Raw genomic sequence first — 22,092 nt, 5'->3', positions numbered from 1 at the left:
CATGTGTGCGTGTTTTCCATGGGCATGTATGCTTGCAAGGGGATAAGCAGTTTTTCTCTCTTTTTTGTTTGGGGGACGGGAGGTACACAGACGGTTTTCAATATTTGTCTAGCAAGCAATCAGCGCGTAACTTCTGCCGCTCCCCTGGCGGGACTTTTTATGGAACAGTCTTCTTTCAAGTACAACTGGCAGCTATCGTTCATCGGCATGTAGCTTTGCTGCTGCAAAGTATACAAGCCGTGAAACATTAATTCTTCCGCCTCCCCTACTCCACAGCAGCTAAAAAGTTAGTGCAAGAAAAAAACCGCATTAGTAGGAGTTGCACTGCCGCGAAGTATCGTGCCAAGACTCTTCTGGCCCCAGTGGCGTCGTAATTCATGGGACCTGGACTCGACTGCCAGAACACAAATGTTTCGGTTTAACCTTCAAATATGAGCTACTAGTGTCCATGCCACAAAAAAAAATTAAAATAAGTCGGGCTTTGCTACGCCATTTCACGCATAAAAGTTACAATGTGTGTTTTTCCTGGGAAATTATGGAGCTATAGTTGCGCTTGCATGTGGGCCGACCTTATCAGTGTTATCACCTTCCATTTTGAAAATAAACATTGAACATGGAGCCTATTGGAGGTTGTCATCGATCTGAATCATAGAGACCTGTCGTCTGGCCAGCCATAACCATTACAAGGCGGCTGCGCTTCTCTCTGTCGGAGCCGCCAAATTTTAGCCCCTGATGAACAGCCCAACTAATGCAGGCTAATTTCCTGTTACGAGATTTCATGAACTGGGTGGACAACCTATTCCTCACAATGTAAACAAAATTTCGTAATAACAATTTTGACCGAAAAAATGTAACCGCCTGCTCCAATTACTTAAAAGCCTCTAAAGCATACCCCGCCTCTGGCGGCGAAGCTGCAAACGACGCGACAAAAACATTTCACCCTGCCCCCATTCGAAGAGACGCTGCGTGTGTGCTACTTACCAGCGCCGCTCATGTGATTGCGAGCAGACGGCGGGAGCTGCGGCACGTGCTTCTCGCGCGCGGAGAGCGAGCCAGCGGACGGAAGGAGCGCTTCCGATACGCGAGGAGAACTACGCAGTCTGCACAGCCGCCTCCCCTGCCGTGAGTAGCCGGGTCTCTTTTACTACCCTTTGATCACGAGGCTGTGCCGAAGCTTGGTCTAGGCTAGCCTCTAGCTGAGTTCCTTGCGTACTGAAATAAAGTGACGGGCAGTCGGAGGGAAATGCTTTCGAGGTAGATATTCCATATTCAAGAGCATTTAAAATGACTGATTTACAAACGCTTCTTCTAATCGCCTGAAACGTTGCCCGTGAAATCGTCTGGCTGGCCAGGGAGCTGCAACTGACGACATTCGCGTCGCCTATACTTGTAAATGACACGTAGCAGGAATCAATTACACGGAGGGAAATTTTCCGAATATATTTTATGTAAATTACGCTGCCGACTTTTAAGATTCTCTAAAAGTAGGAAACGCGAAGAAAGTAAAAGTGGTTGCGCTGCCAAGTGAAGCTGTGTTCGCGCGCTCTCTTTCTGTGGGCGTTTACGCGCACGCCTGTCACGTACACCTCACCTTGCCTTCACAGACGGCAAGGGCTCTTCTGCCTCGGTAGGTGTGCATACTGTTCTGCAGAAACAATGGTCGAGCCTGGCGCGCTGTTGACGGCTGAAGGCCTTACTCGTATAACCAGTCGTGACATCGGCATTAGAAGCTTCTTCGCGCATAACTCGCTGTCAGCGCGACCAGTGCTTGCACAAGGCTCGAAACTACAGCAAGCTTGCTCTGTAAATTAAAATATTTAAAAGTGGTCCGAGCTGGCAAGGTCCGCTGAAATGATGCGGAATATTTAAGGCTATGCGTACGATACCTAATGCGAAATTTATAGGAATCTTCTATACTCCAATAGTAGGGCGCCACGCCAGCTATAAATTCTGTCTAGCACTAAGGATTGCATTACACATGGTAAAATGCGCACTAGACGGGGATGCAAGAATAAAACAGCGCTCGTCCCGTGTCACTGTCTTTTCTTCCGTCCCCGTCTAGTGCGCCTTTTACCATGTCGAAGTCGTATCACTAACTAGCCAAATTTATGCGTTGAAGAGTGCGTTAGGTTAGTAGTACGGCGGTTCGCCGAGAGGTCTAGATTAAAACGTTTACCCGGCGCTTAGCCATTGCGACAGGAAATGGGTGCTCCGAATTTTCCCGAACACAGCTGTCTCCCCATACTCCTCATGCAAGACAAAACAAGAAATGACTTTTCCAAAACACGGCTGCATTGAATATTTCTAGTGAGAGAAAAACTTGCAAACTCTTGCCAGAAATTATTTCATTACAACTGGATGTGCTGTAGATGTAGAGGGTTAGGGGTGCGTACAGTAAAATGGTGTACGATAACATACAATCTAGGGCGAGCCTTATCAGCAGCTTTATGTCTGCAGCTTGGTGTAACGTAGCTTTCTCGGTATTTTTCTCTGTACCTTTTTTGTTCCGACAAATAGTCTGGGAAGGTGGGCGCTCGTTCTCTGTTAACAGCGAATCCGTTTAGCAAATCGTTAGAGTTTGATGTCCGCAGTTAAAAATACCAAGACAATCCCGAGCGCACGTGAGCGCGTGCCTCTCGGCGACCGCTCAACGTCCCGGGCGGATGCTTGTCAATGCACGCGTACGCACGTAGAGAGATTGGCCAAGATTGGCCACAAAAAGCAAGAAAGACGCGTCATAGCATACGCCCCTCCAAGGTGATGTCCAATGATTGCCACTTCCAAAAAAATGAAGGAGCTCACAATGATGGAACAAAGGTCGTTGGGGCAGCAAAGAAGACGCAAATCGGTGGCAATCGCGGACTTCAGCCGCCGTGATGGCTGTGAAGGTTGCGTACAGCTTTGGCACCTTCAAGTCTCACGCGTTAGTATGAGCCTCTTTCTTTCAAGCCATTTCGTGTTATTTATTTGCTGAACCATTTTTTTCGTCACCTTTTTACCCGTGCGCCAATGCATCATGCCCATAAAATGAATTTATTCATTTATGTATTTCAAGAGTGGGCAAAGTTGGTTGCCTGTTTTAAAGAATAAACTGTCTTTTAGCGAAGCTTTTCATGTGTAACTGATGGCTTATGTCACGTAGAAAACGCACTGCAGGAAAGCCAACTGTATTTGACGATGATGGTGGCCGTGGGTGAAGTGAACGAAAAAAACGTTTCCCGTGGTCAAAGCCGACTTTTTTCCGCTTGCTCCATTTTTTTATTTATTACCTGGTCTTGGCTTCAGCAAAAGCAACAACATCAACACAAACTTACTGGAGGAATAGAAACACTCGCTCATCCTTTGCTAGTGTCAAAAATTTTAAGAGGCCGACGCTTAGTTACACTCTCTAGTATAGGCAACCAGTCAGGCGGATAGGGTTGCGCTTATTCGGAGTACGTTTTCGCAAAATACTCTCATCCGGGTCTCGCGTCGAAACCTCTGTAGCGAATTCGCAGTCGAGACTTCCAAATACCCTGCAGCGCCAGCATTACAAGATCGCATGGGATTCCATCGTTGTTCCCGACGGCTAAGATTCTAATACCGTGGACGATTGCTCCACTGCGACACGGTCGAGGTAGTTTGGATTTTTGTGGATTTGGAGAGGGGTGCGTGGAGGGGCAATATCAGATAGAAAAATCATGCACCCCTCAGTCTAAGGCGACGGTGGTTGAACGCGAAGCTTTTTTCGTGCGAAATCAAATGGCGGAGGCTAAAATTTAAAGCCGCTGCAATGAAAAGTCCAAACCGCCTGCGAGTCGAAGTCCAAACTCAGACGACAACCAAGAAATCCCTCACTTGAAAGCTCTTCGTTCAACCTCATCTTCGTTACCTTTTTTTTTATTTTCTAGATTCCTGTACAACTCAGCAAGGCCGACGGCGGTAAAAACATGCCTGTCAGCAGATGCAAAACATGTGCGAGAAGAAATTCGATATGGGTCGCAGAAAACGAAGACCATACGCCTTGCGCAAATCCCGAGGGGGGCACCGCATGGTTAAATTTAACACAAGCACACGTCGGCCTTCTGCAGAGTCTCTGAAGCGAGCAGTAATGGAGTTACGACCGTATGTCGGAAAGCAGCTACGAGCGGCGAAAGGGCGGGAACATTCAAAACAAGTTTACAACAAGGAAAACGGGACTTTCTTACAGTAAGGAAAGTAAGGGTGGGGGGTGTTAAAGAAAGGAAGAAAACCAAAAAAGAAAATATCTAGTTTGTAACTGACAATTAGAAACATATTGTTTGGGACCGCAAGAAGTACGGTGCATAGGTACTAATAGCACTGTTTTGCAGTTTGGTTAACCGAGTGACATCAGACTTAAATGTGAAAGACGTTTGCACACATTTACTTTGTCAGGCAATTTCTGTAGCGAGTGACAGCAGCTTTTATTTCCATTTTCCCATAAAATGTATGTCTGCAACCTAATGCAGGCAATTAGCTTCTAATGGAGGCAGTTAGCCGGAATGAGCCTCTGAAGCGGGATTGGCCCTGCACAGATGTTCGGTCCAAGTTTCTGCCAGCTCTAGAGGAAGAGGAGTAGAGCATACGCAGTATTTCGTTACAGGCCTTCATCATGCAATGTACCTGCAGTAACTTGATAAGTTACCTTGATAAGTAACTTGATAAGTTACCTTGATAAATAACTTGATAAGTTACTGCAAGTTACCTGCAGTAACTTGCAGTAAATAATGATAGGCATGATGAGGCGACATTGTTACCCTTTTAAGCAATGGGGTTACCATCGCCTGTCATTTTAGGTGCCTCATGCAAGGCCATGGGTACACCGCAGAAATGATGCGTAGAGTGAACGTGAAAAGAAACAAAAAGTAGCGTAATAAACGAATGTATAAAGGAGACCAGAGTGTGAAGTTGGGCGTGTTGGTGATGCATTCTTGTCGAAGAAACGCAGAAGTAGACACAGGACGCGGCAAGAGATCGGACGAGGACGTCCACGTCGTCCCATCCGTTCTCTCGTCGTTAGTCTACCTTTGCGCTTCGTCGACAAGAAGTTAAAGCTGGTTTTCATACAAGATCATTGTAAGATGTAAATAAGCTTGTAAGTTTGTATAGTTTGCAGCAATGCGGGGAGGTAACATTTGTTTGTGGTAGCGGCTAGAGAAAACGTCTTCTCCTGACAGCGGCGCTTTCCGTTTTGTTTTGTTTTGCCGCGAAGCTATATATGTCAGTGCGGCGGCAGTTTTCTCGTGGCGTTGTGGTTCCTGGAATCTCGGCAAAAAACAACAGAAATATTTTCCGCGAAGTGAACCTTGCTGTGGGTATCTTCTTCGGAATCACGCATGCAACCCTCAGTGCGCTATTTGTTTTACTGAAGAACGAGCAGAAAACAAGCATCAAAACAACGTGATAGCTGATAAGCCAACGCGAAGCACGTATCAGTTATGCCGGCGTCTCGCCGCATCCGCTTCCATTTAGAGATCGCGGTTGCATAAGCCGCTCCGGCGAGAAAGGAGAACCCGTAGCATACAGGGCGGGGAGTGACGTGAACGGTCTTTCATGCATGAAAAAAATAACAAAATCAATTGAAAATTTGTTGGTCAGTCATCATTACTTAAGTACTTTTCTACAGCTCCGTAGTGCGACCACCAAAATGGGGAACGTGGTCAGGGATCTGCCGTGCATGTTGTTGCTTTGCAAACAACTTTTTGAGGAAATTCCTATCAGGGTAAAACGCGTGTCCGCCCTTCTTCGCCAGTAAAAGTTGACCAATGCCCGGTGTTGATTGTCCCTTACATGCTCTTTTTCTTCCGCTTCTTTCCTCTCCTTTTCTTTCCTTGTTTGTAGGAGGTAGGCCAAGGCCCAGCTTTTTCGGCAGCTGTTCGCGTTTACGCTTGCGGAAGAAACCGCGTTGGGCGCCTGCAAAAGACACACATGTCCGGTCCATGCCAGGCGCGGTAGCAAAGCAGGTGGGAGAATTGAGGGCAACGGGTCTCCCTTTAGCTGTGGGACTGAAAAAAAAAACGAAAGAACACTCACTTGAGCAAGTACGTATAGTAAAGCGTGTCTCATTCACTCTTCCGACCAAGGCAAGAACAGCAGCTGGCAGTGACGTCAACTTCCAAGACTGGGCAGCAACTTGTCAGATAACCGCACAGCTCCGAATTTTAGTTGTATTCTTAGTTAGTTGGAATGTCCGTTTTTATTGTTAGCGTCTGGCACACAAATAAGTTTAAATTAGAGAGCAGGTTAATGCGCCGCAGCCATGCACGTTGGCTGCGCCATGCGTTAATGTAGACATTCGATTCTTTCGAGCCCGTGAATGTCGCGTTCGCGGGTGTGTCTTTAAAACGAAGAGTGAAGCCTGAAATTCACTTAGGTCCATGCCAAAACCTCCTGAATAAAAATAAAGCGGAAAGCTGTTGGTGCTGCGGTGTTTAGGTATTCTTTCGCCAGTTGAGTAGCTGCGGGTATTTTTGCGGGCATGGTGAACTTGGAAGGACTTCGAACAACTTTTCCTTTCTATGCAACAGATGCAATGCACACAAGCGCCTTCGGCTAGCGTAGATGCTATGCTGTGGGTTCATTCGGTAGGTTGTGTGACAGAATGTTAACCCCTCTAAATATCATGCGATTGATCTCACACGTGGAAAAAACAGGATTCGTATTATTGTGTAACGAGTGCACAATCTTTTACACCGACACATAGGCGGTTGTGTAGGAAAGAAATATTGAGGTAGGCCTCAGTTTCGAATATTTGCAACGCTGGCAATGTTCCTGCATGCGGCCAAATTCCGATATTAAGGAATTTGTCTCGACAGCACACAGGTAGTTAGACAACAAGCATGCAGCATATTGTTTTTCAAGCCATAAAGATCAGCCGCGCCTGAGGCATCTACATGCGCCAGCAATAACGGAATGCCCCCACCGATAACGGACAACGCTATTTGCAGTTTTACGTCCGATAAAGCCGTACTGATACCAGGTATCATTGTTATTTGCGCACGCAAAAAAAAAAACACATAACGAAAAGCAGAGCTGAGTACTGTGCTTTAGCAATGCTATACTGAATGAGGAGGCCATTGTGTCAGAGCACAGACATCAATAGTGCATTGTTCGCCACGCCGGGCAATAGACTGCTAGAATTCTTTAGAGCTAATCTTGATGAAGGATGGCAATAACACATCTATAGCTTGCATCATATTCGCATCGTATGCTACATGTGCAAACGTCGCTCTTCTGTGAGCTTTTGGAGTTTTTTTTATTAAGTGAATTACGCTGTTTCTACTGTCTGCGCAGTTGTCTCGTGCACTAAGATGTGCTTACTTCCATTAAGCCTTGGCGACATTGCCTACGGGGTCACTAATCGGTTAGACTGCCGCATAGCTCTTGTCTTTAACTACAAGCTAGGTCCAGTACTGACACGTCGCGCGACTCTGGTAATTCATCGAATGATTGATCATACGAGTTTGTAATCTGTATTATCTCCTCTTTGCATGACTTGTGTCACTATTAATTGGCGAGGCGTATGAGAGATTCCTTTCGTGTAAAGCTCAATTGTGGCCGCGTATGCCCGCGAAGATATGTGCATATTTGTAATAGATACCGAGCTGGTTTAAATTAAAACGCGGAGCCCCACTACGGCACGCCTCATAGACCACGTGTGGTTTCAGCGCGGAAAACATTGGTAAAAATATTCTGGAGGTTTTCCTTCCGAAGAGAGATTAGTAAAGATTAAGCACAACACGTTATTGCTGTGGACAGGTTAACACACCACACGGAGTAACTCTGAGGAGTTGCATAATTTAGTCAATCATTTTCACAACGCGTTAAACGCATAATTGCAGCTTTCCTTGGTGACTTTAGAACACTGCAGGCAGAATGAAACCTGAAACAAATACAAGAATTTACAAAATGTCGGTTTTACGACTTTTTCTATGCTCGGAATATTACAACACTGCCGGGAGGCCTGTAAAATACGAACAAAAACTGCCGCTGATTCATAACTTTACTACAGAGTTGTGTCCATCGAATCGCTACAGAATCGTGTGTATTATTTACGAGCTCTACATTTAGTGTAGCCGTAATAGTCCCGTAGCAGTCTTGGTATTTTCAGATGTTTCGGTGTTATCATCATCGTCGCCATCGGATTAACGATTAATCTGCTATTTAAACTCGGAGGAAGGGGCTACGCATGCGTGAGGAATACACCCCCCCCCTCGGCGGGAACCTGTCGGGCCCAACTTATCACTGCCCTCTGGTCCTCACTCAAACGGAAAATTATCGCTCGGCGTACGTTGAAGTCAACAAGCTGCGAGTCTATGGCCGGTGATATAAGTCCCAATTATCTCAGCTGAACACTAGAGTAACGAGCAGCAACAATGCTCACATCGGTCCATGGCACTCCCCTGCCGCGGCAACACGGAGTACAAGGGCCTTGGTGACATTTCTTCGTGACTCCGGCCTGAACGAAACTCTGTGAAAGTTTGCTTTAACTTCAGCACTGTGCGTTTGTGTGTTTCTGCGTTTGTCGGTTTCTGTGTGCTGATTTGCAAGTGTTTGTGTGACTTTTTGAGTGTTCGCTTTCTTTTTCTCATTATCACCCCTCGCGTGTTCATATGGAGTAGCAAGTCAAGCTCGCTGCCAGGCTGACTTCGCTTCATCATTAAAGGCGTCCCTCCTCCCTCTAGCTCCCAACCAGCACTTGTGCGGCATTGTGTAGCAGTGCAAAAGGTCGGGCTACTTGTTAGAATCGCATACTTCGTACAGCTTTAACACGAGGGTGACTGCATACTTCGTACAGCATTAACACGACGGTGACCAAGAAGCCCATTTAGTCTTCGTCGTCGCCGTCGTGTTAGCGCTGTTCAAAAGTATGAAGCACTTCTGACTGACAACGCCATTGCGTACCGAGCCAGCCGTAGCCAAGGCCACGGAATCTAATGTATCGCGTTGCGGCAGCGGGCGCGCGCCTCCGCGTTTCTAGGTCGCGGCGAGGAAGTGCAGTTGCGCCATTTTTCACTTCCATGCGGGAGTCTGAAAACACGGGTGACGCAAGGGCATAGCCGCGGGAGCCGTTCTGGCGCTCGGCACGCGTTTTAAATCACGGGGAGGTCTGTGTTGCAAACTATCCGCCGGCTATTTTTCCGGGGGTTGTATTTTTCTTGTTCTCTGCAGAGGTCAGAGAAAAGCGGGCGGCTGCACTTTCGAAAGCGTTGCGTCTTTCGCTTGCACCTTTGAATCGTTGATTTGAACAACGGAGCAATCTGTCTTGAAGGCAGCTTTGATGTAATTGACGTCGAGCGGGCTTGGGACATTTTGATGAATGCGGAACAGGTTAGCGAACTGGAACGAGACCGGAGGGGGAAATGGATGGTCTCTGTGTTCCTACAATCGGTGAAGGGATTTAGTGGAAGCCGGGGCGGTAAGTTGGAAGGGAGATGAAAAATAGGTTGACATAATGGTTAATTCGTTATACCCCACTTAAATTAAAACAAAACGTTTTGTTATAGATATGTGGATAATCTCGTTTGCGACATTCCGCCCAGCTTTCCCTCCTTCATTAAGGATACAAATACTTTCTCTCAGACATCTCAAAAATTGAAATTCCTGATAACTGCCTCCTAGTCACCCTCGATATTGCGTCACTGTATACTAACATCCCCCATGAAGATGGCCTCACCGCTGTATCGCTTGCGTGTGAGCAGTCATCGTGCGACAAACCTATCGATTCTTCTACTCTCCAAACTTTTATTAGGCTTTTTCTTGAACTTATCAATTTTGAGTTCGACGGAGTTCTTTACGTGCAAGTCAGCGGAACGTCAATGGGAACTCGAATCGGACCTAACTACGCCAATATCTTTATGGCTCACCTCGAATCAAACTTTCTTGACACCCAAATTTTAAAGCCACTGTACTATAAAAGCTATATTGATGACATATTCACATCTGGCAACACGGTGACGCGGAGCTCCTCACCTTCATTGAGGCATTTAACCTAGCCCATCCAAGTATTTCCCTTGCTCATTCCTATTCGGAACAGTGTGAACTTTCTGGACGTCACCGTTACTACCTCCCAAGGTCAGCTTCAAACTTTACTGTATAGAAAACCGACAGACACGCGGCAGTATTTGCACTTCCAAAGTAGCCATGTCAGACACTGCAAGACAGCAACCTTACAGCCAAGCCAACCGATCTAGGAGAATTCGCTAAAACGAAGCCGACTCGACAAACTGAGTTCTCGACAAACTGTCGAGAACTCAAGACCGCCCTCCTGAATAAAAAATACCCAGAACAAGTTATCGACGACGCTATTGTGCGAGCCAACAAATTAGACCGTAACGAAATCTGTAAGAAAAAAGTCCCGAACGGTAACCCGCAAACTAACTTAGTTTTAACCTACTCATCCTCCGCTCCCAGAGTGTCAACCGTACTAAAAAAATATCACAATATCCTAATGCGAAGTGACCGCTTAAAAAGCATATTTCCCAAACCACCACGCGTTGCCTACCGGCGTAATAAGAATTTAGGTGACTTTCTTACTAACTCTCGTATCAATCGACCGGGAACTACCTGCTGCATGCCCTGTAATAAACCCCGATGTAAAGTATGCCCACACATGACCACTACACAGCGCGCCACCAGCATGGCTTCAGACTACTACGTAAATATAAAATGTAACTTTAACTGTGACTCCGCTAATGTCGTCTACCTTCTAGAGTGGACTGTCTTAGGCAACAATATATCGGCCAAACTGAAATGCCCTTCCGAATACGGTTCAGTGATCACCACTCTCATGAAAAAAGCTCCCACCCACACACCCACTTTTGCATCTCTACGACATAGGCGCAGGGAATAATATTTCATTTGGCCAACATTCACCACAAAACTTTGTAGAGACGATGAACCCACTGCTTATGTCTGCTACTCAGTTACCCCCACTACCACTCGCGTTCATTGCACGGTCTTCGCCGCCGCTTTCTGTATTCCACAGCATGCATTCTGTTCCGTCGAAGTGGTTTGTAATTGAACGCCTTATAAATTCCCTGTTCACGACATCAACTTGAACCTGCTAACACGCTTCCTAATCGTCCTTGCGATGATTTCTTGAAAAGGGGGTGCTAAGATTTGCATGCAAACGTTTTTCCAAAATTGTTTTCTGAAAGCAATCTGTGTGCGTATGTGTGTGTAACAGATTGACAGGGGAAGCCATCACTCAAGAGTGCGAAAGAGGGTATACGAGAGGTAGTTAAACTCGTTTTCGTTTCCAAATATGAGTGTGAGAATGTCAAGAAAGACAGAAATGGGGAAAACATGCAACCAGGATGCGATCTGAACAGAAAACCTTCGTACTACGCGCCTGATGCTTTGCTAATTCAACCACCAGGGCGGCTGTATTTCCCTTCACCTCGTGGTGTATTCATGTGTATGTAAATTTATGCTGCGCTTATAGATCCGTCCTTCATCTTAACCACCGAGCCGTGACTCGTGCGTCTACACACACACACCCACACACGCACACAGACACAGGTACACGCACATCGTGAGCTTGTGTGTGTGTGTGTGTGTGTGTGTGTGTGTGTGTGTGTGTGTGTGTGTGTGTGTGTGTGTGTGTGTGTGTGTGTGTGTGTGTGTGTGTGTGTGTGTGTGTGTGTGTGTGTGTGTGTGTGTGTGTGACTGGATGCTTGCGGTAGGTTTGAAGCTAAAACTAGCAGTAAAATAAATCTAGATGTCTAGTTTCAAGAACTACATTTACCAATAAATTTAGTAACTTCGCCAAAATATCCCGCCCGTAAGATAAAGGACACGTAATGCCAATCCCTGCATGTTCATCATTTGACACAGAATGATTAGAAGGTCCTGTTAAATGCCAAGCAACAAAAACACTTCTCATGCAGTGCTGGAAGCACAACGTAAAATATTAGTGGTCAGAAGGATGGATGTGGTTTCATGTGAATAAGCATCGGAAAGTGTCCTTACGTACCATTCTGAAATGTGACGTGTCATGATTCCGCTTATCGCGCTACTCCTCGCGCTGGCGAGGAACTGTGCATACCGATGAGCAGCACGAACTATTATGCATGCTCCTATTATAATACTACTACTTTAGGACTCACTCGCCGATTGAAGATGGTAGAATATTCGGTGGTTCATCCTCTAACCTTCGGTTTAGTTCTCCCGTTTTTCATGGCGTTTGTCAAGCAAGAAAATTTTGAACTATGCTTCTTCTTACGCTTTCTCTCTGCGTGTTTTCTTTTTCTTCCAGAAGCCCCAAGGTCCAGCAGGAACGAAAGGAGTGAGACCGATAGCCCAAGTGAGACCATGCACTCGGGGTATTTAATGAGGCTCCTCCAAAAAAATCGTTCTCGGGTGCATCACAAGTGACTCCGGAGTTATCTGTAGCGCTGCGCCTTCTATGAGATCTGCAAGAAAATATTCCCGTACGCCACGGGCAATTCATTCCATTTATTTCCAAGAAGAAGCGTCTATCCTTTTTGGTGTATTTACAACCGACACTGGAACCATCTTTGGAAACAGAAAAAGAAGCACCACGGTGGAACTGCGTGCTGGTTGCATAGGACTATCTCTATGACTGAAAGCGTCTGAAGTGTCGACAGGTGCTCTAACTGATTGCGAAAGTCATTGTCGACTTAAGCTCACTTTTTTCTCCGTTTACGTTAGTCACCGGCCCAACTATGTCCTCATTAGCGATTCAAACAGTCCTAGCCGTGATCAAAGTGCTAGTGACGGTTTACGACGTCATCACTCTGCCAATCTACATCATCATCCAAAGGCCTTGGATCTACTGGCAAAAGAAGCAAGTGCGCTTCGCAAAGCCAATCATAGAGGGCGACCCGTCATCGCCCTACAAGCGCCCACCAACCCCGGAGCCCGAGAGTCTGAGAGGTCTTCAAACCTTGGACGAGGTCGCCCGCAAAGCTATCCGTTCGTACCCTAAGCAGCCAGTTCTCGGCACCCGGCCTGTTCTGGGTCGCACCGAGGAGGTTCAACCGAATGGCAAGGTTTTCCAGAAGGTCATCTTGGGTGACTACGAGTGGCTCACGTATGAGGAGGCTGATCGCAAGATCGACCTCATAGCCCGGGGCCTGCTGGCCGTCGGAGCGAGGCCTCACGAATACTTGGCCATCTTGGCCGAGACGCGGGTCGAGTGGATGCTCACGGCGCAGGCGTGCTTCCGCACCAACGTGCCTTTGGTGACCATGTACACGACGCTAAGCAACGACGCCATTGTGAGTGCTGTGAACGAGACGGAAGTGACGCACATGGTGACGTCATCGGACCTGCTGCCCCGGGTGCTCAGTGTTGCGGACAAGATGCCCTCGCTGACGCACATAGTCTACATGGTTGGCACAGACACCGAAAATTTCAAGCCACCTGCTACGCGACTGAAGGTGAGCACCAATTAACAATGCTTAAGATGTTGCTGCATTCAGTAACAGTCGTTATTTATTTTTATTTATTATTGTACACTCGGAGCCAAAGAAGTTTGGGGAAGGAGTGGGTTCGAAGGCGAAATATATACGGCTAGAGCACGCAGTAACTAGAGGCCCGTAAACTACGAAACATTTCTGCTAAACAATGCTTGCTTGCTTAGGTGTATTTTGAACCATGCAGGATGTTTTGTAAAAACAGTCATGTTAGGAGAGCGGTTTTTACCCAAGGACGCCCGTGGGAGGAATGGCGTACGAGCGAAGGCCCTAGTTCTGGCGTGGGCTATCTTCATTCGACTGTGAGGTCTAACCGAATGTAAAGTCTTTTTCAAAAGTTTTTCAAAATTCTTTTTCAAAAATCTTCGCAAGAAACTCGATGTAACAGCTTACATCCGGAGCGAGGATGAAACGTTTTGTGCCGGAAAGCTAGAGGAAACACCTTTCTTTCTTACTGTCATAAAATAGTCTTGTCACATTTAAAGGTAAAGCTTAATCTTTGAATTCTTTGTGGTCGAGAAGAGTTAGGATTGACCTAGAAAATTTTGACAAAGGGTGCACGTGTTACGCAGTGACACAATAAACTCACTTCGTAGTTCATATTGACCAGACAGCCTATGAAACAGATACTGACGAAGCACCTTTCAGGGAAATATGCAAATCATATATGTAGGCTAAGGCATATTTGTGGCACCGGCAGTGCGGTTATAATCACGCAGTTTGAGGAAGCAACGTTTTTTGTAGTACTAGAGAACGGGTTAAGATGTCTTGACATCAACCCGAAATGATACCGCATATTCAAGCTTCGGTCAATCGAACGCCTTGTATAAATTTTAGCTTTATTGGTGTATGCGGTCTTGAATAATTGCGTCGAATGTCGCCTATTGCGTCATTATTGTTGTTAATTAGATATTCCGTGCGTACTTTCCAGGTTACATCGGCTGTAAGATGAACGAAAAAATATTTGTAGCAGGACACTTTATTAATGTTAGCCATTTAATGTAAAAGAACGTGCCGAGTTCTTCGTGGCACACCGATGTACCACAAGGCGAGGGCATAGTATCGAGCCTTACGGGACACCTGGGCGAACGCTGCTGGCTCGGAACCACAGCGGCTAGCTGAAACAAACTGCAAATAGTTTGTAGGGAAAACGTCTAGCCAGATTAAAAGGTTTGAGTCTGATTAAGCAAACGGGTTATTCTGCACTCATTTCCTGTTAGCTTTATTGAATCCTCTAGAATAATCTAAAAAAGGCGCGGAGAAAAGCAATAGTTGTTACGAAGGGAGCCAACTTTTGGTTTAAAGAAATTATTGGCGTTTATACACACAGTATCTTCATTTGGACACCACGATGCGACTTCAAAAAATACGAGTTTGTCTTAGCGAATGACAATAGTGCCTTTGAATATATGTTGGTGTCCGTGAACGATTATTTACAGCTGTAAATTAATGTTTTGTCAACAAACCATGTCTCAATACGGCAGAGAAAATTTCTCAGGTATACGTCTTTGAGTTCCTTGTCAAAATCCTGTAAGTATTTTCAAGGGCCCCTATCGATCACATTCTAGCCCAGCAAGTGTTTTAGATATCTTGCGAATATATAAATCCCACTAGATTCTTCCATTAACCCCTCGTGTTATTGCATTGCACTAGCTAATTCTCGTCCTAGTAATTATTTTTGATGCGAATAACCACCAGGTGAAGCCGTAGTGGTTTCTTTGTTGACATCGCAGTGCAATTTGTTTGTTGGGTTTGGAAGAATGAGTGCTGAACCACTTCGTAAAAAACACACAGCGCGAAACGCAAAGATTCAGGACGACGCACAGCAACGAAGTCATGAGTGATCAAGGCCGGAATAGCGCTCGACCAGGATGTGTTGACTGACCAAAGCTGTGCTGTTGTATTTTTCCCCTATTGGTCTTTTGTACAGGATTTGCTTCTTTTTTTGGATTACCAGCTTGTTCAAGAGCTTTGGGTTATTGTAAGCACTGCTTGGTTTCTCGTTTTTTTGCATGAAGCATGTGGCATAGTTCTTACGCCGAACTATTGCCCTCTCTCGGTCATACATCCCACGCTGGCTCCCAGCGCCATAATCACGCGACCGCCAGTGAGAGAACAGGCTATGCAGCGTTTCTGAAGCAGAGCCGTATGTTTGGGACCCCCGAAAACATGAGAGCTTCAATGGAAAGTGAAGGCAAGCGTTACGACCCAGAACAGGGTCTAGTCACTCTGGTGTTTTAATATGTCGAACCCAATGATATGGGAGAGGCCTGCGTTTCAGGGTAAACATAAGCGGGCGAGTCATAACAATGACAGTAATAATTCACAGTGTCACTAACAGTCCTTGATTGTGTTGTTGGCGATAGCCTTACTGCCCTACCTAGAGTGGATACTGTGAGTATCGTGGATTGGTATGTTCGCACAGCAGCACAGTAGGTATAGCTGAATCGGGGGTGAGCATCTGACGGGCAGCTGTTATGTCAAATCCCCCGGAGTGAGTATGTTAGTGTTGTGAGTGATATATCGCCGTCACAGCCAAACAGGAATTGGTGAACGCACTGCGTGTTCTGTGTACCAGACCACAAAATAACGTTCAGCTTTTGTTATAATGTTATTCTGTTGCCCAGACCACAGGGTTATGTTCTGTTTTGAGCTACTGCTAGAAGGGATCTAGTCGTCGGCTTCCGTGGCGCAGTGGTAGTCTTGGGTTTTGGCGCTAACGCCCTGGGAATTTCAGTCGCATCAATAGCGTAGTTTTTTTTTTCCAAGTGCATTTTTTGCTGTAACCTGTCCTGTTAAGTCAATTCTACGGATTATTCATGTAAATAAACGTGGATTGGTATCTTCCAGCTACTTTAGACGAATAAGGATCAACCATACCGTGGTACGGTACAGTCGGCTTCCGTGGTACGGCGCCACTGAAGTAGACGAGTGGTGCCCTTTGAGCAGTAGCTCGAAACAGAACATGACCCTGTGGTCTGGGCAACAGAATAAAGCTGAACACTATTTTGTTGTCTGGTCCACAGAATAGGCAGTGTGTTAACCTTAACGCTGAGTGTGAGGACGTGCGAAGCAACGTCAAACTGACTGTATGTAAAGCTGCGGGCACTGGTTGACGACATTAGACCTCAAAGCTTGACGGTAGGGTTAACGGCAGACCGTCGTATACCGAATGGGGACTCCAGGCCGGCGCGTACGTGCATACCCATGCATAGAACACCCAAGTTCGCAGCTACATGACGAGTCGCTGCCGGTAAGGACGTTAAGAAGGCTCGCACCCGCCTTCGCAGCCCCTGGCATGAGATTTGCGGGTGGGTATGTTGCTATATCGGCCAACAGGATTTTTAGATTGATCACAATCACTCCGACACCGGATTTTTTCATAACCGTCCGTTTAAGTATTCCTCCTTACCAATAATTAACATAGCCCACAATTCACGGTTTGAACGTGGTTGGACAGGGAAGCCATACGAGTGCACGGCGCAAAAGACAACTCACTGGATCTCAGTCCAAATGAGTCGAGAAACAAACACGATGATTGGTATTTCCCATTGAGCATACTAATCTGATATGTAGAATACACTCCCGCTGAGTTTCTTTGAACTTTCGCGCACTTTTTTTATGCTCCCTGAAGATATGCACATGCAAACTGCAGCCTGCTGCAAAAAAAAAAGTAAAACAAGCAGAAATCATTATTTCAAGTGCATTTACAATTCCTTTATTTAAAGACTGACAAAAATTGCCTGATAACGATGAATGTAAATTATTACGTGGCAAGTAGACACAACAGAATATTGCTGGACAGGAAACGATGGTTTCGTGCCTGTACAACAACCTATTTTTTGTAATAAGTGGGAACCCCTAAAGGTATGGTTGCCGTCTAATAATTTAGAAAACATTTCTATGCTTTCACAATTGGATTTGGTGGTATAATTCACTAAGTGTAATGACGGAAGCTTGTCCGCAAATTCGAAGTATAAAAAATAGCCGCGTAAATAACACAAGTTTGCTCTCTAGGTAGAAATTTAAGTGCGACGTGCTAAAACATTGCACTGTGGAGATACTTAGGGGGACATTTTCAACGTGACATTTTATAATAATTAGGGGGTTTATGCGTAGACTGGAAAGTTATGTTGAATGCCGAAGGCTATCAGAATAAAAGGCGCAGAAAAATGAGGCACTGAATGCCCCACAACCACTGCGGCTTGTATTTGCTGACAAAATTTTAGACTGATCTATAAGGAGTACAATATTTTCGCTGGTCTAATCCATATTGCTTGCCGTGATAAATTCTCTCTGTGATTCAGGTGATCCCGTTCTCCAGCCTCGATCAGCTTGGCGCCGACTACAAACTCCCCGAGTCCGCTCCTACTGCTGATGACGTGGCCATCGTCATGTTCACCAGCGGCTCGTTGGGAAAACCCAAGGGTGTCATGGCGACCCACAAGAACCTCATTGCCTCGATGAGTGGTTTCGGGACAGTCGCGGAAAGCTTCAAGGCCCACGCCCACGACGACACCTACATCGCCTACCTCCCGCTAGCCCATATGCTGGAACTTTCTGCGGAGTCCATTCTCTTCGGAGCAGGCGCTCGGATCGGCTACTCCTCTCCACTGACCCTCACAGACAAGTCAAGTGCGCTTGCCAAAGGCTGTCGCGGAGACATAACCCTTCTCCAGCCTACCTTGATCGCCTGCGTCCCTCTCATCCTTGAGCGTGTTCGACAGGGCGTGTCCGAGGTCGCGGCCTCTAGAGGACCCTTCTTTAAGGCAGTGTTCGACTACGCTGTTTACTACAAGAACTTTTGGCTAGACCTCGGCTTTGCCACCCCTTTGCTCGACCTACTCATCTTCAGACGAGTCAGCCGCCTTCTCGGCGGCAAGTTGAAGTTCATGGCCTGCGGCTCGGCTCCGCTGTCTAACCAGACGCGCCGCTTCGTGCGGGCCTGCGTCTGCTGCCAAATCGTCGAAGGGTACGGGTGCACCGAAACGAGCGGCGCTGCCACCATCATGGACGCCAACGACACGAACCAGGGTCACGTGGGAGCCCCGCTACCGGGTTGCTACATCCGCCTCATTGACTGGGCCGAAGGGAACTACAGGGTCACTGACAAGCCCAACCCCCGTGGCGAGATCGTTGTTGGTGGCCCGTGCGTCTCCAAGGGATACTTCAAGAACGACGAGCTCACGCGGGAGTTCTACCGCGAGGAAAGCGGCGTACGCTGGTTCTACACGGGCGACATAGGGGAGGTCTTCCCCGACGGCACGCTGAAGATCATCGACCGCAAGAAGGACCTCATAAAACTGCAGTTCGGCGAGTACATCTCGCTGGGCCACATCGAGTCTATCCTCAAGACATGTCCACTCGTGGACAACGTGTTCGCGTACGGCGATTCGCTCCGCACTTACCTAGTCGCGTTGGTAGCGCCGAACTTGCAGCAACTCCAGCGCCTGGCTCGTGACCTCGGAAAGAAGGAGTCTGCCACCCTGCAAGAGCTCTGCGACGACGCCCAAGTGTCCAAGGCTGCTAGCGAGTCCATCCTGTCTCACGCGACTGCCAACGGCTTGCAGAAGAGTGAAGTACCCCGCAAGGTGAAGCTTTGCCCCGAACCGTGGAGCACGGACTCAGGCCTGGTTACGGCTACGTACAAGATTCGCAGGAAGCCGCTGCAGACCTTCTATCAGCGCAACATTGATGCATTGTACGGGTAGGTAGAAGACAGCCAAACGATAGTTGGGTGAAGAAATGGTGCCGCCGTTCGACTGTTCATGACTCTTGAGGAGTTCACTAAAAAAATTAACTGAGACGCCGAAAAAAGCGCAAACACTACTGTTCCCATCAGGATGCTTAACTTGTGTTCCACGAAACGAAAATGATTTGAATGTGAGTTGTTTCATTCTTGGTGTTAATTGTAATTAATGAGAGTAGCCCAGTGGAATGTGTTACAGTATTATATGTTCACAACAGGTTTCCGGGGTGTGTGTACAGGTTATACCACGGCCTGTTAGAGACGCAAAATGCATAGTAATTAGGAGACGAAGACAACGCACGACCCACGTTAGCTTCAAGTGGCCTGCCCTCTCACACTTGCACTTGACACCAGTAAAAGGTCTTGAGGCGCCGTCAACTGCATAAAATTCTTGCGCCTGTTGTCTTGAGACTTGGAGGGCTCAATGGGCTGGCTTTCAATTTAGCGTGTCCTCACACCCTGCCAAAATCAGAGCCGGGTCCAAATGATAAATGTGCGATTATTCAACGATCTTCCCTAACGCCAATTCCCACAAAAATGACACTTTTAAGTTTATCGTTCACTCTGCTCATTCCTTAAGTTAGTGTGGACCTGCCTCTAGACACCAGCTTAGTGACCCTAGAGTGCGTACTTTTAACATGCATTGGGCTGTGCAAATACCATGGCACTCGTCTTGCATGTCGAGTAAATGAGTGCCTTTACAGTCACCGTTATTTGTTTTTCAGGTTTTTCGATAAACTGTGACACGTGCGGCCCTAATTCGGAGGTCGTATTAAAAATTACACATCCAAATCTCTTGCGCCCGCATCAAAAGAGAAACATACACTGTGCACGGTTTGGCATTACTGGAAACACCGAACTGTTTGGTGTTTGCAAGACCAGATACAAAAAACAAGGAGGCTGTTCATGTGCTGGACATTAAATTATTGTGTTTTGAGGGCACCCCTAAGCAGGACCTTTCGTGTCATTTTCAACGTAGCCTTTATCTCACCTTAAGCGTACTCAGCCCAAAATATAGTATTTTTCGTGCATCTCGTCGTCGGATGTAGGCTACCTATGCATCGAGCTTTCTGTGTGTCGGCACCAACTCTCGCTTTGCTGTGGTTAACCACTGAAAAATTGTGACTGCTGCTTTCATTGCTGGTTTCCGCATAGGAGAAGCCAAGATTAAAATTGATCATCTAGTCGAAGCATTAACATCGTATATTTGGAGTTCTATATTCGCTTTTTTTTTTGTTGCGTGACGACTACCTGTAGACAAATGTGCTCTTTTTTTGCGTGTATATGTCTTCAGCATTACAACTTCAGGCAAAGCTGAATTCTCTGAATCGGCCGTATGTTTCCACTCAGTTATCAGGCTTTGCGGATCTTCTATATTGTAGTCATGTGTCTATGCGCATGTTTGATATGCGAAGCGTACCTTGCGAAATGGTTTTGTTAATTTTACGTCTTGCCAACACTTTTCCGCCATCGTTTTGTGGAGCCAAATTTTCAGTGGAACGTGTCGGCTTCAGTGAAAAGCGGGGACTGAGAAAGGAGCCATACGTCTCGCTTCGGTACACCCACACTAAAGGAAAGTTCATCGCCTTTAGCCAATACAAACATTTCAGAAGGCATTCAAAATGTAATTAACCTCTGTTTGTATAAAATCTTTCAAGAATGACGCTTTCAAGAATGACGTTAGTTTACCCTTGGCCAAATTCTTGCGGAAAACGTCCATGCTTTTCCTCAGGTCATGATCCTGCAGGACAGCAGTGCACGGGACGATAGGTGGAGTAAACTGCTGCTAGTCAAACGACGGCGTACTCTCTCTAGCCGTTCGAAGACAGGCCTAAGTGATCACTGGAGCGAACACACGAATGAATACTCTATACGCTTAGCGCCACATGTGCAACCCTCAAGAGGTTGCTCTGAATTTTTTTGTCTCACTGTGTCATTCCAGAATGTTTCTTTTCTATCATCCTGTAATGGCGAAAGCAATTACTGTGCGGCTTTAAGAATGTCGGCAGGTAAGACTCGGTTCGACATCAGTAAGTGACAGCTGCCAAAAAAGCAAGACAGTGTGGAAAAGCGGTAGGTGCGCGCTTCGTAGAGTTGAGCGGCAGTCATGTGCATGCGTGCGAGCAATCCTGTTTCCGACGCGGCGCGGTCAAATTTCCAGCTAGTTAAACGCTCGGGGGAGCGGCCTATCTGGAGGACGCATGCGCAGACGAGTCCTTTTCAGTTCACGTGGTTCTTCCTTAGCCGCGCGCGGAACGGCAGGAGGTGAGAGGAGAAAATATCCTGTCGAGCCATCTCATCCTCCTCATGTAGTCACGAAGCATGTCATGTGACCATGTCGGTCATCGACGGGGTCATCGTCGATGTCAGTAATCGCTTGGAAAACGCTGCAGAAGGGAGAGAGACGTGCATTGCCCAGGTGGAGCTTTGAATAAAATTGTAGAGCGTTCACGCTGAACTCAATGAGTTTTAGTTAAAATTTTGAGGCTTGTGAAATGAGGATTGTGGAAACAGTACCGTGTGCTGAGTCGCTCTGTCGTCTTTCACTCTTGTATCATTGTAGGTTTTGTAGCGACGGGCCGTGAATATATTGTTGGTATCCTGTGAGCGGATTTTTCGTTCATGGCCATATTTTAGTTACTGAGGCCGCCCCGCCTAGCCGCCCAACTGTGCAATTCAGTGCTGTGACCTCTGCGCTGTTCAGTGCAGTTATAGTCCACTGAATTCGAAGTTGATTACTGTTTATTTTGCATGGGTGGCCATAGCGGTTTTTAACCTGCCTTTTCGTAATGCATTCTATGCATGCCTGAGCCATGTTCGTGAATGTTTTTCGGTGTTTTTCAGCAGTATTAAGTGGATTTTATACTCCATTCTCCTAGCGCATTGATCTTACATCTTTTC

The 22,092-nt window shown here is 46.6% G+C and overlaps 1 protein-coding gene across 1 annotated transcript; it reads left to right on the top strand.

Annotated features, from left to right (window-relative positions):
- Positions 1 to 970: 970 nt before the first annotated feature.
- LOC144149628 (long-chain-fatty-acid--CoA ligase 4-like) lies at positions 971 to 21,587 on the top strand. The gene is made up of 3 exons (XM_077681281.1): positions 971 to 1,122; positions 12,260 to 13,406; positions 17,750 to 21,587. Exons 2-3 carry the CDS (start codon positions 12,690 to 12,692, stop codon positions 19,151 to 19,153), a joined length of 2,121 nt encoding a protein of 706 aa, XP_077537407.1. The 5' UTR covers positions 971 to 1,122; positions 12,260 to 12,689; the 3' UTR covers positions 19,154 to 21,587.
- Positions 21,588 to 22,092: the final 505 nt, after the last annotated feature.

This window comes from Haemaphysalis longicornis, unplaced genomic scaffold (genome assembly GCF_048455015.1).
Source record: "Haemaphysalis longicornis isolate Haplotype H1 unplaced genomic scaffold, Haemaphysalis longicornis Haplotype H1 scaffold_8, whole genome shotgun sequence".
Lineage (NCBI taxonomy): Eukaryota > Metazoa > Arthropoda > Arachnida > Ixodida > Ixodidae > Haemaphysalis > Haemaphysalis longicornis.
The sequence above is the reverse complement of the archived record's forward strand: the minus strand, read 5'-3'. Positions and strand labels throughout refer to the sequence as shown.

What these genes read in the sequence shown, in the direction of transcription:
- LOC144149628 (XM_077681281.1), top strand. Translation starts at nt 12,690, where the DNA reads ATGTCCTCATTAGCGATTCAAACAGTCCTAGCCGTGATCAAAGTGCTA. An exon ending in CACCTGCTACGCGACTGAAG is followed by an intron (nt 13,407 to 17,749) that starts GTGAGCACCAAT and finishes TCTGTGATTCAG; the next exon opens with GTGATCCCGTTCTCCAGCCT.